Source organism: Sander lucioperca, chromosome 21 (genome assembly GCF_008315115.2).
Source record: "Sander lucioperca isolate FBNREF2018 chromosome 21, SLUC_FBN_1.2, whole genome shotgun sequence".
NCBI lineage: Eukaryota > Metazoa > Chordata > Actinopteri > Perciformes > Percidae > Sander > Sander lucioperca.
Genome location: NC_050193.1, coordinates 9,043,258 through 9,058,503, shown reverse-complemented (window position 1 = coordinate 9,058,503; position 15,246 = coordinate 9,043,258). Strand labels below are relative to the sequence as shown.

The 15,246-nt window shown below is 39.4% G+C and overlaps 2 protein-coding genes across 2 annotated transcripts; one reads left to right on the top strand and one right to left on the bottom strand.

Annotated features, from left to right (window-relative positions):
* Window positions 1-4,159: 4,159 nt before the first annotated feature.
* On the top strand, window positions 4,160-5,618 carry LOC116059686 (dexamethasone-induced Ras-related protein 1-like). Its single transcript, XM_031312930.2, has 2 exons — window positions 4,160-4,594; window positions 4,713-5,618. Exons 1-2 carry the CDS (start codon window positions 4,324-4,326, stop codon window positions 5,234-5,236), a joined length of 795 nt encoding a protein of 264 aa, XP_031168790.1. The 5' UTR covers window positions 4,160-4,323; the 3' UTR covers window positions 5,237-5,618.
* Window positions 5,619-6,113: 495 nt separating this feature from the next.
* On the bottom strand, window positions 6,114-7,008 carry med9 (mediator complex subunit 9). The gene is made up of 2 exons (XM_031312931.2): window positions 6,884-7,008; window positions 6,114-6,657 (listed from the first exon to the last, which is right to left on the bottom strand). The coding sequence occupies exons 1-2, from the start codon at window positions 7,006-7,008 to the stop codon at window positions 6,438-6,440; spliced, it is 345 nt and encodes a 114-aa protein (XP_031168791.1). The 3' UTR covers window positions 6,114-6,437.
* Window positions 7,009-15,246: the final 8,238 nt, after the last annotated feature.

The following is a 15,246-nucleotide window of genomic DNA, read 5'->3' as shown; positions in this document are numbered from 1 at the left end:
AAGTGGTTTTTCTGATTTCCGTGCAAGAACGGGAAAACCAAAAATCAAGTCATAATTTCGTTTTTTCGTTTTTCTAAAAAAACGGAAAAACGGAAAAAGGAGTTGTTTTCTCGTTTTTTCGTTTTCATATGTGAAAACAAAAACAAATGATCGGATGATACACGGACCATTGTTGCTGGGCTATACGTCTTCGTGAATGTCTGTTAACAACTCATTGCCGTCATCGTGAAGCATGTATGAAGCGGTTATTGAAATATCATGCACTGTGGATGATTCTGCCATTTTTATAGCTAGAACAGTACGTTTTCCCATGTTTCTATTGTGGAAAATGTCGTTTCACTAGGTTTTTACGTGGGTTAGGCCACTGCACATCCAAATAAGTGCCCTTAACGACCCACAGCCCGTCAGTCTCCATAGGATAACGTGGGAAAACTTTACCTGATGGGCCCAAATATATTTTCATCTTTCTAAAACTGCTTTTCCATGTCTCACCTCCATAAATTATTGTATAAACACAGATATTTGTGCATTTACTTAAAATACATGGAGTTACAGCCTGGTCGGGACAATTGAAACAACTGTTTCAACCGTACCGACATAGACATATGCCATTATAGCCTGTTTTGCTTTCCATGTAAACAAGCATGCAATATGAAAGTCTGGGAATGTGGAGAACACTAAATGGTCTACTAAATAAGTATGTAGTCAAATCTTTAAATGAAAAACACTCATTAATAATCAAAAAAATGTAACCGCTAATGAAGTTTACTTTCGACTATCAAAACTTGTTTATGGCCTGTAAGTCCATGATAAAAGGAAATAACAGGAAGATATTTGGCTGATAGAGGGAGGTTAACATGCTCTATGTTTTGACCTAACGAAGTCTGTCTGTCATCATTGCATTCGGAGAAAACTGGAATGTTTCATTCGTCCCTCGTTTCAATCGTTCCGGCTCTCCCCCACTGAAAAGCTACATTCAACACAAATGGTAGGTCTACATAACCAAGTTTGCAACTCAAAAAAGGACAAATTCCGGACATTATGTGAGGTTCAAAAACATCACTGCGTTGCAACTGAGGAAACATAAGTCCTCGTCAATTTAAACGTCCATCCCGTATTCTTGAGTGAGCTGCAGCTGCTGCTCCAGCGGACTTCTGTCTACCCCGGGAATGTTGGATATCTGCTCCCGAGCCTTCTGGATCTTTGTCTTCAGCTTGGCCAGTTCTTTGTGGACATCCTGGCTGTCCTTGTCCATGCTTTAAGAGAGTAGCCTAATGTGAATAAGGGGAAATGTCATTCCTACGTTGTTATTTTGGACATTTACCTTTTCTAGTTAGCTAGCCTAGCGGTAATAGCTAACGTTAACTTTAGCTAATAGGTCAACAATCTTTGCAACTCCACCAAAACGACGGTTTACGACAAGTAAAGTGGTTTACACAAAGCCGAGAGTAAACATGAAACCCACATGATATCATATCATGAACTAAAGGCAGCAAAGGGCAATCATCGCTCTTGTCGGTACACGATCCGTTCTGCCTGCACGATCCGTTCTGCACATGCGCAAGATAATACTGTTTTACCGAGGATACGACCTGCACGATCTGTTCCACGCTAGCCTATGGCTAGCCTCCACCGGAAAGCTAACGTTAGTTTAGCTAACAGCTAATTCGGCTAACCGCTAGCTGACAGCTAGATTCAGTCTAAAATAACTGTTAGCTAAACTAACGTTAGCTTGCCTGTGGAGGCTAACGGCAGACCGCTACAATCAGCTAGCGGTTAGCCGAATTAGCTGTTAGCTAAATTAACGTTAGCTTGGCTGTCGACCGGAAGCGTGGAACAGATCGTGCAGTGTCGTAAATCCTCGTACAACTGCGCATGCGCGAACATTTTGCGCATGTGCAGAACGGATCGTGCAGGCAGAACGGATCGTGTACCGACAGCTCTCTTTCTCTTACTTTGGTTGAGACCATAGACCGTTAAAGAAATGGACGAAGCTACGCCGTACACCGCCACTGAGACCAGTGAAGTCTATTAGAAGCACTTTTCCGGTGATGGCTGAGCGTTACTGCGCAGCCTCAAACTGAGCTTGCTGACGTAGATGTGACGTGAGCAACCTGTCTGAAAGTTGTAAGTCTTCTGGTAGCTGTGCCAAGAGAAATCTCAATCATTCCGAATCTTGCAGAGACGGAGAACGTAGGTATAGGTTAGGCGATAACTTAGGCACAGGCTAATTATTGCTAACTAAAATGCTTGTTAACATTAGTAATTAAACTTAAACAGCTAATGTAAGTCGAAACTGCCTGCAAGCTTCTCCTGATTGTACGGTAATTTGTCTACTATGCGACAGTAACAGATTGTGACAGCTATGACACAATCGTTAGCCTATTTTTACAAAAATGCCTGCTATGGGGCCATAACGCGAGGTACAAGGTAATGGAGCCTTTTATACATTGTCATGTTTCTTTAGAAATAAACAATGGACAAATAGAGTCTTTAAATGCTTCAGATGTAAAGTTATTCGCTGTCAAAGTGGCACCAAAATGAATGGCAGTCGATGGAATGCTAACGGCGGGTGATGGCTTGTTAGCATCAAAATGCCTCCATAGGAAGACACTTTGTGGAGGCTCGCTTACCCCCTTGGTTGAGACACCGCCATCATTCTCCCTGCTTTGCGGTGCAGATAGATCACGTCACACATCACATGATGACATCACCCCATAAAAAATTTGGATTATTGACATTATTGTACAGTAGTGATCAACGTGACAGAATGTCAACTGTTTTAAATTTTGTTGAAAAAATGAATGATCCCAAGGTCTTATATTCATAAATAAATATTTTAGCAAATATAGCAGGTATAGGCCTATAACATTTTAGTAAATTATGATACAATATACTACAGCCTTATTGATTTTTTTTCTTCCTATTTGGGTGCAGAGCCGTCAAAAATATTGAGGAAACAGAAGTACTGAGGTATTTTAATTTATCTTATTGTAAAGCTGTGCCCAAATGTCCAGACAGGCTAAACTCAGAATATTTTACTCATATGTCACGTCTTTCACAACAAAAATAAGTGGAAGGATGGCAATATTGTCTCAAGTTTCAACCTACCACTTCCAGTTGCCTAAATTATAGGATTCACAAGTCACAGCTAACAAACCCCCCCCTGTTTTTTTAAGCGTCAATTGTGTCATAAAATATATTTCAGGAGAGGCCTAATATGACATTCATTGTCAGTTTAGGGGGTTATCCTGCTGTGTATGTAAGACTCATAAATGGATAGCCTATAGGCCTATATTTCCCTCGAAATAGGCCACAGACAATCTATTGATGCACAGAACAAACAAACCTGACCTGGATTAATGCCACTTGTCGCTACCTAGCTCTACACGTGTGCCACAGCACGTGCTGTGTAGAGTAAAATATTCAATTCAATTGTATTTATAGTGACATGGCAACTAGTGTAAACATTAGTGTATGACAGGCACAAATATGGTCTAATGGTCTCTATGTGTCTATTCTATAGATAAGTGAAGAGGTGTATTCAAGTCATGCATTTCTTCATTTCGAATGCCTCTTAAATTCAGCTGGCAACATGAACATATGCATTCTCTCTTTGCAGTATCAACATAATACAAATAGAAACCTACCCCTGTCCACCTTTTTCTCAGCCTTCATTGACCTATATTCCTGCAATATCAGGTCTCAATCATCCACAGGTCAGTGCCAGTCATAAGACTCATTAGACTGGCAACTTGAATGATTTCACATTAGGCTCACTTAGTGTTTGACTACTGATAACAAAATCAAAGTGAGTTAATATTGGTAATGACAACATCTTAATTAAGTTGCTTTTCGCCAGCCTGCCAATGCAGGGACACCCCTGATGAACAGCATCACAGATTACATACTGTGCTTATGAAGCAGTTCATATTTTAAAATTCTAAAAATGTCAAATGACATTATTGCCACTTATAGGATGTTAATTTGTGATAATTACTCTCAAATATGGTGAAATGTTTTAACAGTTAAGCATTCTATATGAAAACAAGTCATCTTTTCCACCCCTTTTTCTATAGATAAGGGGTGGACAGAGCTGACGCACAAAACAGCCATAAGGCTATAATAGCGGGTCTTGCTCCAGCTCCCCAAGCTGGAGGGTGACGCATGACGCATTTGGGAGGCGCGGCGTACTTTCCCCATAAATCCCCAGCCTGCTGTCCTCCGGCTTCAGAGAGATAGCGAGGTTAAACCCCTCACATCACTAAAAGGACTTTAAAACCATATCTTGCTTTTGCATCGACCTTCGGGTGCAACTGCTGCATGATTAAGAAAATGTCACCACCTGAGAATGAGTTTGACACACCGGCCAAGAATTGCCACAGGATGGTGATTCTGGGCTCCACTAAAGTTGGGAAGACAGCCATCATCTCTAGGTTTCTGAAAGAGAGAGTTGAAGATCAGTACACACCCACTATTGAGGACTTTCATAGGAAATTCTACAGCATCAGGGGAGACGTTTACCAGCTGGACATTTTGGACACATCTGGAAATCATCCCTTCCCTGCAATGAGGAGGCTTTCAATTCTTACCGGTGAGTAGAGTTTTAAAACCCAAAGCCCATAGCATGCTGATGTTTGCAGAGTTTATTGACTTCTATTCAAATTGTATTACTACTTGGCATTGAACCTGTCTTCTCTTGTGTTTTCCAGGTGATGTGTTCATCTTGGTATTCAGCCTGGACAACAGAGACTCCTTCCAGGAGGTGCAGCGCCTGAAACGTCAGATTTATGAGACCAAGTCCTGCCTGCGAAACAAAACCAAGGAGAACGTGGAGGTCCCGCTGGTCATCTGCGGCAACAAATGTGACAGAGACTTTTACCGTGAGGTGCAGGAGGACGAGATCGAGCAGCTGGTTGGTGGAGACGAGCGTTGCGCTTACTTTGAAGTCTCAGCAAAGAAGAATACTAACGTGGACCAAATGTTTCAGACTCTCTTTACCATGGCCAAGCTGCCCAACGAAATGAGCCCCGATCGGCACTGCAAAGTTTCCATGCAGTACTGCGAGGTTCTTCACAGGAAGTCCTTCAGAAACAAGAAGTGCAAAGATGGAAATGCGTACGGGAGCGTGGCGCCGTTTGCACGGAGACCCAGCGTGCACAGTGATTTGATGTACATAAAGGAGAAAGCTATAGGAGGCAGGCAGACCAAAGAAAAAGGCTGCATCATATGTTGACGTTTTCTTTGTCTTTGTGAAAGAGACTTTTTGTGAGACTTTCCAGAGCTAAAGCTGAGCCGTTCTGCAGGGCAACATATGCCCAAATCCTCTAGACTTCAGCGCCAGAGACACAATGATTTAAACTGTGATGAGACACATGGGGAAAGTGGCTCAGCTCATAGGCCTATCACCAGTGTAGTGAATGATGAGTAGATGCTCCGAAAATGCTGTAAAATCTGCCTCTACATTAGCTTGCCGAGAACGGCAATGTTTACATTTATCTTGTTTTTCAAACTTGGTGGAACTTGAATGTTTGTTGCATTATGAACAAATATGTGTAGCCTATTTATGTCTACGTCAACTTTTGGATAAGAGAAAATTAAAAACAACTTGTTACTTTCATAGTCTGTCTTCCTCTACTCTTTCTTTTCAAGCAAAACACAATGAAGTTACATGAAAGACTGCAGTAAACATTTCGTGCAGCAGTTCCCCTCTAATGAAAAATAGTTTCCATTTAACATCATATGTTGCCTGATAGCTTACCCTGCCACTTCATACACAGATAAACTAAAACTGCAACACAGTGAGCTGAGGGTCCATTAGGGACCCACACACACTCCAGTCCCCAAACACGTTTTTAAGCAGTTTCACTCACATCTCACTGTATTTTAGCCCTGTGCCATCAGCTGTTAAGTGTGGATAGCCTAAATAGTATATTCCACTATGAAATAATTGGGCCCAAATTCCCCTCAAGTCGAAAAGCAACAAACACAGTAAACAAAGTAAAAAAAAGTAGCTTAATTGCGTCAAAAAGACGCATAATTAATGATGAAGCTACAGGCTCAAATTAATGTCTATGACTAATAGGCTGATTAAAAAAGGCTTTAATCCGGTATCTCATAATCATTTCATTTTATTACAAAATAGGAATATTGAAATATATCACAAGATGAGAACACAATACACTGAAAAGCTACATTCAATACAAATAGTAGGTCTACATAACCAAGTTTGCAACGCAAAAAAGGACAAAATCCGGACATTATGGGAGGTTCAAAAACATCACTCCGATGCAACTGAGGAAACATAAATCCTCGTCAATTTCCGTATTCTTGAATCCCACGTCTGGTCCGTGGGTGAGGATGAAAACAAACGTGACGTCCCTAATGCACCTCGAGTGTGTGTGAGCTTCCTCCAGTCAGTAATCCAGACTTCAGTTTCATGATGCTTTTGGCACGTCAAACATGCACAGACTTTTGTATTTCTGCAGCAGCTGGTTCTTGGTGCGGACCTGCTCCCGAAGCGTAGCCAGCTGATGCTGCTGCTCCAGCGGACTGCTGTCTACCCCGGGCATGTTGGATATCTGCTCCCGAGCCTCCTGGATCTTTGTCTTCAGCTTGGCCAGTTCTTGGTGGACATCCTGGCTGTCCTTGTCCATGCTTCAAGAAAGTAAGGTACATAAGGGGAAATGTCAGTCCTACATTGTTATTTTGGACATTTACCTTTTCTAGTTAGCTAGCCTAGCGGTAATAGCTAACGTTAGCTTTAGCTAATAGGTCAACAATCTTAGCAACTCCACCAAAACAACGGTTTACAACAAGTAAAGTGGTTTCCACAAAGCCGAGAGTAAACATGAAACCCACACGAATCTGCCGGAACTCTTACCATTTTATTATATCATGAACTAAAGGCAGCAAAGAGCAATCATCGCTCTCTTTATCTTGCTTTGGTTGAGACACCGCCATCACTCTCCCTGCTTCGCGGCGCAGATAGATCACGTCACACATCATATAATGACGTCAGCCCATAAAAAGTTTGAATTGCACTGCTTGAAAAAATGAATGATCCAAGGTCTTATATTCATAAATACATATTTTAGCAAATATAGCAGGTATAGGCCTATAGCATTTTAGTAAATTATGATACAATATACTACAGCCTTATCGATTTTTTTTTGTCCTATTTGGGCGCAGGGCCATCAAAAATATTGAGTAGAAGTACTGAGGTATTTTAATTTATCTTATTGTAAAGCTGTGCCCAAATGTCCAGACAGACTAAACTCAGAATATTTTACGTCCAAGCGTCCATTGTGTCATAAAATATATTTCAGGAGAGGCCTAATATGACGTTCATTGTCAGTTTAGGAGGTTATCCTGCTGTGTATATAAGACTCATAAATGGATAGCCTATAGGCCTATATTTCCCTCGAAATAGGCCACAGATAATCTATTGATGCACAGAACAAACAAACCTGACCTGGAATAATGCCACTTGTCGCTACCTAGCAACCATAAGCATCTATACCTAAATTCAACCTACTATGTCTACACGTGTGCCACGGCACGTGCTGTGCATGTAAAGTAAAACATTTAATTTAATTGTATTTATAGTGACATGGCAACTAGTGTAAACATTAGTGTATGACAGGCACAAATATGGTCTAATGGTCTCTATGTGTCTATTCTATAGATAAGTGAAGAGGTGTATTCAAGTCATGTATTTCTATCTGGGTATCCGTTTTTTCTTGTTTGCACACATGGCATCTTCATATTGAAATTAGATTAACGACACGGGATAAAAGGTTAAACCTAGACAAAATAATAAAATATGGACAGGTAAGCATCACTAGTGCTTCTTGTCTACTGTATTTCTGAACAACAGCCGACTGCTTCTTAATTTCAGCTGGCAACATGAACATATGCGTTCTCTCTTTGCAGTATCAACATAATACAAATAGAAACCTACCCCTGTCCACCTTTTTCTCAGCCTTCATTGACCTATATTCCTGCAATATCCGGTCTCAATCATCCACAGGTCAGTGCCAGTCATAAGACTCATTAGACTGGCAACTTGAATGATTTCACATTAGGCTCACTTAGTGTTTGACTACTGATAACTAAATCAAAGTGAGTTAATATTGGTAATGACAACATCTTAATTGAGTTGCTTTTTGCCAGCCTGCCAATGCAGGGACACCCCTGATGAACAGCATCACAGATTACATACTGTGCTTATGAAGCAGTTAATCAGTAAAGTATCAAAGGTGTAGATCTGGTCATTTAAAAACACAAAACTACATGAAGCATTAGGGTTGGCTAATAAAACTTTGCATTGAAAAAATGAATGATCCCAAGGTCGTATATTCATAAATAAATATTTTAGCAAATATAGCATATATAGGTCTATAGCATTTTAGTAAATTGTGATACAAGATGCTACAGCCTTTTTGATTTTCTTTCTTCCTATTTGGGTGCAGGGCCATCAAAAATATTGAGGAAACAGAAGTACTGAGGTATTTTAATTTATCTTATTGTAAAGCTGTGCCCAAATGTCCAGACAGACTAAACTCAGAATATTTTACTCATATGTCACTTCTTTCACAACAAAAATAAGTGGACGGATGGCAATATTGCCTCAAGTTTCAACCTACCACTTCCATTTGCCTAAGTTATAGGATTCACAAGTCACAGCTAACAACCCCCCCCCCCCTGTTTTTTTAAGCGTCCATTGTGTCATAAAATATATTTGAGGAGAGGCCTAATATGACGTTCATTGTCAGTTTAGGGGGTTATCCTGCTGTCAATGTAAGACTCATAAATGGATAGCCTATAGGCCTATATTTCCCTCGAAATAGGCCACAGACAATCTATTGATACACAGAACAAACAAACCTGACCTGGATTAATGCCACTTGTTGCTACCTAGCTCTACACGTGTGCCACAGCACGTGCTGTGCATGTAGAGTAAAATATTCAATCACAGGCACAAATATGGTCTAATGGTCTGTATGTGTCTGTTCTATAGATAAGTGAAGAGGTGTATTCAAGTCATGTATTTATATCTGAGTGTTCTTTTTGCTTGTTTGCACACATGGCATCTTCATATTGAAATTAGATTAACGACACAGGATTAAAGGGCAAATCTGGGCAAAATAACAAAATATGGACAGGTAAGCATCACTAGTGCTTCTTGTCTACTGTATTTCTGAGCAACAGCCGAATGCCTCTTAAATTCAGCTGGCAACATGAACATATGCGTTCTCTCTTTGCAGTATCAGCATAATACAAATAGGAATGAGATACACACATACTGTTGCACTGCAAATAAAAACCTACCCTGTCCACCTTTTTCTCAGCCTTCATTGACCTATATTCCTGTGATATCAGGTCTCAATCATCCACAGGTCAGTGCAGTCATAAGCCTCATTAGACTGGCAACTTGAATGATTTCACATTAGGCTCACTTAGTGTTTGACTACTGATAACTAAATTAAAGTGAGTTAATATTGGTAATGACAACATCTTAATTGAGTTGCTTTTATAACGGAAATTTTGGTAACAAGGATTTGTTCAATAAAAGATCTTCTAGTCAATAATTGTCTTTGTTGGTGTTTTATTCTCGTGCACGTGAAGAGACAGTTTGAGAGTGTCAGAGTCTGCAAAAAATCTATCTGCAGGGCAGTCCCACAGATACTTTATACAAAAGACATACACATTGAAGATGAGCCAACAGTTTCATTACATCACTGCCTTTGACCATATAAGGAGTTTCTTAAACGTCCCATGGCATGAAAATTTCACTTTATGAGGTTTTTTAACATTAATATGCGTTCCCCCAGCCTGCCTATGGTCCCCCAGTGGCTAGAAATGGCGATAGGTGTAAACCGAGCCCTGGGTATCCTGCTCTGCCTTTGAGAAAATGAAAGCTCAGATGGGCCAATCTGGAAATTTACCTCCCCTTTCTCTACTTTGCCCGCTCAGAGAATTTGGCCCACCCATGAGAGAGAGACATCATGGCTTTCAAACGAGCAAAGTGGCAGTTGGTCAAGGCCACACCTCCACTCTCCACCTTGCCCCCCCCCTCTCCTCCTCAATAGCTACAGACACAGAAATGGCACATACTAAGGAAAGCTCATTGTGGGACTGGCTCTAGTGGCTGTAATTCTGCACCAAGGCCGAATTTCGGGAAAGAGACTTCAGATACAGTATTAGGGGACCACTAAGGTCTATATAAAAGCATCCAAAGAGCACCATGTCATGGGACCTTTAATAAGCTGGCAGTTACATTATTATCAGTTTCTTAGCTTTCTCAGACCTCCTAAGGCCTCGAGAAATCCTCCCTTCAGGTGTCGGCTGAAACCTCTAATCTTGTCAAGGACATTTAGCCAATTAAAAATGATAACTATATTGTTCAAAGTTCAATAGTTCTAGTCACACAAGTGAAAATTCAGAAAACAAGTGATAAAAGAATAATAATAATAATAATAATAATAATGATAATGAATTTTCCCATGATGAACAGCATCACAGATTACATACTGTGCTTATGATGCAGTTAATCTGTAAAGTATCAAAGGTGTAGATCTGGTCATTTAAAAACGCAAAACTACATGAAGCATTAGGGTTGGCTAATAAAACTTTACTGCCTTTTGTAAGGGATTTGATTTTCTGTCTTGATCTTTCAAACCTCACTGACATACATTAATTAATTCCCACTGCTCTCAAAGGATAGATCCAGCAGTGAAATCCCTTTGCTTCTCGGCCATGTCATGAGTATGATTTTCTCATCAGGGTAGGGAAATCAACACCAGTCCCCTAATGAATCTGCTAGCATGATTACCTCATTCTGCTTTATGATGAATCATGCACAAGTTTAAGGAGCTGATGGGGTAACATTTCACTGGAATTGTACCTCATATAATTTCATGTGAAAAATAAAATTGATTGATTGATTGATCAGAGAGACCACCGCTATGACGCAGTGAAGACCTAATTAAGAGTAGCTTTAGTGAGACTTTGAACTTCACATTTAGATGTGAGGCTTATTTAATATTTTCTTTGGTCACACCTCCAAATGAGTGGTAGTTGTGATCTTACCGGACACAGTCATTCAGTGCTAATGCAACTCTTTAGTATGACATGGACCATTATACAAATAAAACTTACAGAGATGGTATACTGTATGTGACCCAGATATTAGTTTATAGGGAATTATTTAGACCAAATGTTTTACCATTTGGGTCATGGGGAAAGCTCAAATCACGTGTGAGCAATCAAAAGTGGGCCATTTCGTGACTCAACAGTTTAATCCCACATAAACAATTGAATGTATTTGACTGGAATAACATGCACATAGTTATTGTAATTGGACAGATATTAGAACATAACAGCGGTGACATCGAGTAAATGATGCATTTGCCAATAGTAGGCTAAAGGTTGTACAATTTCCTGTCCAGGTAAGATAGGTATTACATTAGTGTATGTGCACATAAGAGTTTGTTTCATTCAACATTTTTCACTGTGAATATTGTTTATTCCTAAATTGCTTTGACCCATTTACAGCTGGGGAATCAGCCACAAGACAGGAAGAAGCTTGTTAACTCACTGTTGGACAGAATCTCTCATATCTCTTTGACTGATTTACTGTGTTATTTCTTTGATTTGACCTTAATGCACACAGTCTGCAGATTATTATAATTATTTTAAAAAAGCAATGATTCTGCCATAGAGCTTTGTCAGTGAACTAGTTTGAAATAGAAGCAGTAGGTCTATAATGCAATTTTAGAAATCTTGATGAATGTACATTCAGTCAACACAACTTCTATTCACACATTCTGGCTCTCCTCTCACAACCAATCTCAGCAACAATTGTTGAGGGCAGAAATTAGTTTTTCCTTCTATATGGTTGACTATTTTTATTGAAGTACCATTGAATTCATTAGTATGTATTCCCTCTGCACAGTGTTCACAAACATGTGCAAGGTAGACCATATCGTTTATCTTGAGTCAGTGTCTGAATTGGTTCTCCGGTTTTTAAGAAAGCCTACTTACACAAAAGCCTGCATGTCATTAGCTGTCTTGAGAAATATTCCTCTGCAGAAATGAATCTAACACTCTTCCCACAGTTTTTCACTGGCTGAGAGATCTTTTGTCCTACTCCAAGCTAGAGAAGATGAGGGCTACATTGCAAGGTTCCACCACTAAATTCTACAAAATATGGAATTTCTTGAACATCTGAAATCAATTCAGTTCCCCTCTGTCAATCTGTAATCTGCACTGTATAATTCTAGATGTGTGCTATAAGTAAATTGAAATAACATTTAATGTACACTTCCTGCAGGATCGTGTCATTCGCAAAGGCCTCTTTTTGTTTGTTTTTGCTTTGTTTTGTTTTGTATTTTGTATTTTGTGTTTTTCTTTTCCATGTGTGAGTCTTGAATTGCAATCTATATTGTGTCTATAATGTGTAATGCGTGTGTAAGTGTATTAAAGACCGAAAATTTGACCCAGAATTTAGACAATGAGTTTCATTGAGTTATGCTTTTTGGGTCTTTTGGTTCTAATGTTGTCATTTGTAAGACATTCTGTGCATTGATATTGTCATTGTATAGTATCAGCTTGAAAAGAAAGCCAATAAAAATAATAAAAAATAAATTAAAAAAAATGAATCCAACCCTTCTACGCTTCTAACAAATTTCAATGAAAAATTATTAACAAAAATGTATATACAACAACAACAACAACAACTGAAGATCGCTTAACATGAAAATTATAAGCTGAAATCAGTGAGAAAGGCCAAGGCAGAAATTCCCATGAACAGCAGAGATGAAACACTAGCATCTTTCTGGAAAATACCCATGTGCAGCTCAGAGTAAACTTGTGCGTTATGACTATCAAGGGAGTTCTGACTAACTTTTTGACCTGGGTGACTTCAGGCCTCTTCTAGTTGAACCCCTCCATAGCACTCCCCAAGTGGCTTGCCTTGCCCCACCCAGCCTCTGTAATGACGTGAAAGAGCTGCTGACAGCTTCCAACAGATGTGTCACCCCTAAGCATCTCTGGCAGAGAGCTCGGCAGGATGCAGATGTCCTGTCTGCTGGTCTGTGCTCTAATATTAGAATGCTTCTCCATATGCAGGATAATCTAACAGTCAGTCAGTGACGCTGAACGGCATTGGCATTTATAGTTTTCTTATTAAACACTATGACTTTATTAAATTGAATAAATACTGAGCATTGGGGACATACATTTACAGTCAGATTGCCTGTGCAAAGCAGAAGTTTCGTTTAACAGGACATGTTTTCCCTTCATCTGAGTCCTGAGATACGCTTCTTAGAGAGAAACATTCACCAGCTGTCTTAATGAGTACCAAAAATAAAGTAGCCGGTCAGCTGCTGATCGTTATTCATTCCAAAGTCACATTTAGTTGAATAAACAATGCTTCCTAGTCATGCATATTTGGGGTAATTTGGTCATGAAATCCTATGTAATCGGTCAAGAGTCTCAACAGGGTCCTTAAATGAATAAATGGAATAATTCAGTGCAAACTGAATGATTGCATGTGCTTCATGTTACTCAGAACTGACTCTACCACTGCTAGATTATAGAACTAGTTCATACTCATCAGTGTCTTTTTGGGTACTCAGATTTCCTAGAAAGCAGAGGCTCAGTTCCATGGAGCCTTGATAATCTACTGGTTTTTACCACACCTCCACAAACAGTGTAGTCTACACAAACAGTGCCTGTTCAAATCAATCTATTAAGCACTGCGGGCAAAAGGACTGTTTGCAGGATAAGCATCCATCCATTAAATGCTGTAAATCTTGGATTCATAAAACAGTAAAACTCTCAAGCAGTTAAGTTTACATTTTTCCAAGCAATGCCGTTAAGCTCCTGGTGGCCTAGCCAGCAGTGCATCGCCAGCATTCCCACTGCAATTTTCTTAAGAAATGTCATTCTATTGTTTTTAATAAATGTACTCTTTAAATATGTCTTACTTATTCCTACATACCTTGTAAAATATAAGTTAGAAGTTATTGAGAAGATTTTTCTGAACACCATAGTTAATACTCAACTTTAAAGAGACTCCATGGAAATAGACGATGAGATGTGACATGCTGTTCTCTTTGCTGGGATGATCTTGTTTGTGAGATCTACCAATATGTTGAGGGCCTGTCCCTAAAACCTCTCCAACTGTCAAGAGTGTGTCATTTCTCCATGATTAACAGAATTATCTGGAAAAACAGACAAATTTTTTCTGTTAAGATGGTAGCTGACTGAAGCTTAAAACCTGTTGTGCCAGTCTGGCTTTAGTAGTGTCAAGTTTGATTTTTAACCTAATACTGTATACACAAACTATATATTCATGTGCTTCCCTATACATACAGTCCCAATCATGACTTTATTTTTCTTCCCTGTTAATACCAGACACCCAGTGCCAGTCTAGACACCCAGAACTCTACATACCTTACTCAAAGCAGAATGCTCAGCCTTCATTTATTTACGCAGGAAAGTATAGAAATAAAAACAATAATGGAAAAACTGGTCCTCGTAGGAGAAGTGGGAAAACTCACATTTAGCTCATATGTAATTTGTGTATGTGTTTCTTTTAAGATTTAAAAATTGTATCAATTATTATTCATAAGGGATGGAGAAGGAAGAAAGAGACAACATATTATTTTCATTACTAGTATTAGTAGTGTACAGTAAATTATAATGGCAAAATTTTCTCCTGAAAGCTACGTTTACCTGTGAGGATAACTAGACCTGCACTGCCCCCAAATGAACAATTGAGGGAATTTACTTTTTTTCACAATTTCACAAACAAGGTTGAATAGCCATTAAAAAAAAGAATGTAAGCAAAATTAGGGTTGTAAATCATGTTAGCCAGACCCAGATGTGTAAAGATGGTAATTACAGTATGAAGTTGGGATGGAGTAAAGGTACACCTATCTCACATTGTAAGACCTATCTCCACAGTGCTGCGGAGTAGGGTACACCTGACAAGAAAATGTAGAATATACTCAGGCCAGCTGGTTGCTCTGGGTCATCTTCCTCTCAGGTGCAGATCTAGTCCATTACAACTATCTCCACCACCTTCCCCTCTACCAGCCAAAAATGAATATGAGGAGACCCCTGGGAACAGTGATACATGTCTTTACGTGTCATTTAACAATCCCAATTGAAGACATAATCCATTGACCATAATACAAACCAGACAAAAGTGAGTAATTATATACACCTCTTCAT

Bases quoted from the DNA above. Each gene is read 5' to 3' on its own strand.
- LOC116059686 (XM_031312930.2), top strand. From the start codon at position 4,324: ATGATTAAGAAAATGTCACCACCTGAGAATGAGTTTGACACACCGGCC. The intron at 4,595-4,712 runs GTGAGTAGAGTT...TGTGTTTTCCAG, and splicing joins GAGGCTTTCAATTCTTACCG to GTGATGTGTTCATCTTGGTA.
- med9 (XM_031312931.2), bottom strand. From the start codon at position 7,008: ATGATGTGTGACGTGATCTATCTGCGCCGCGAAGCAGGGAGAGTGATG. The intron at 6,658-6,883 runs GTAAGAGTTCCG...ACTTTCTTGAAG, and splicing joins GTTCATGATATAATAAAATG to CATGGACAAGGACAGCCAGG.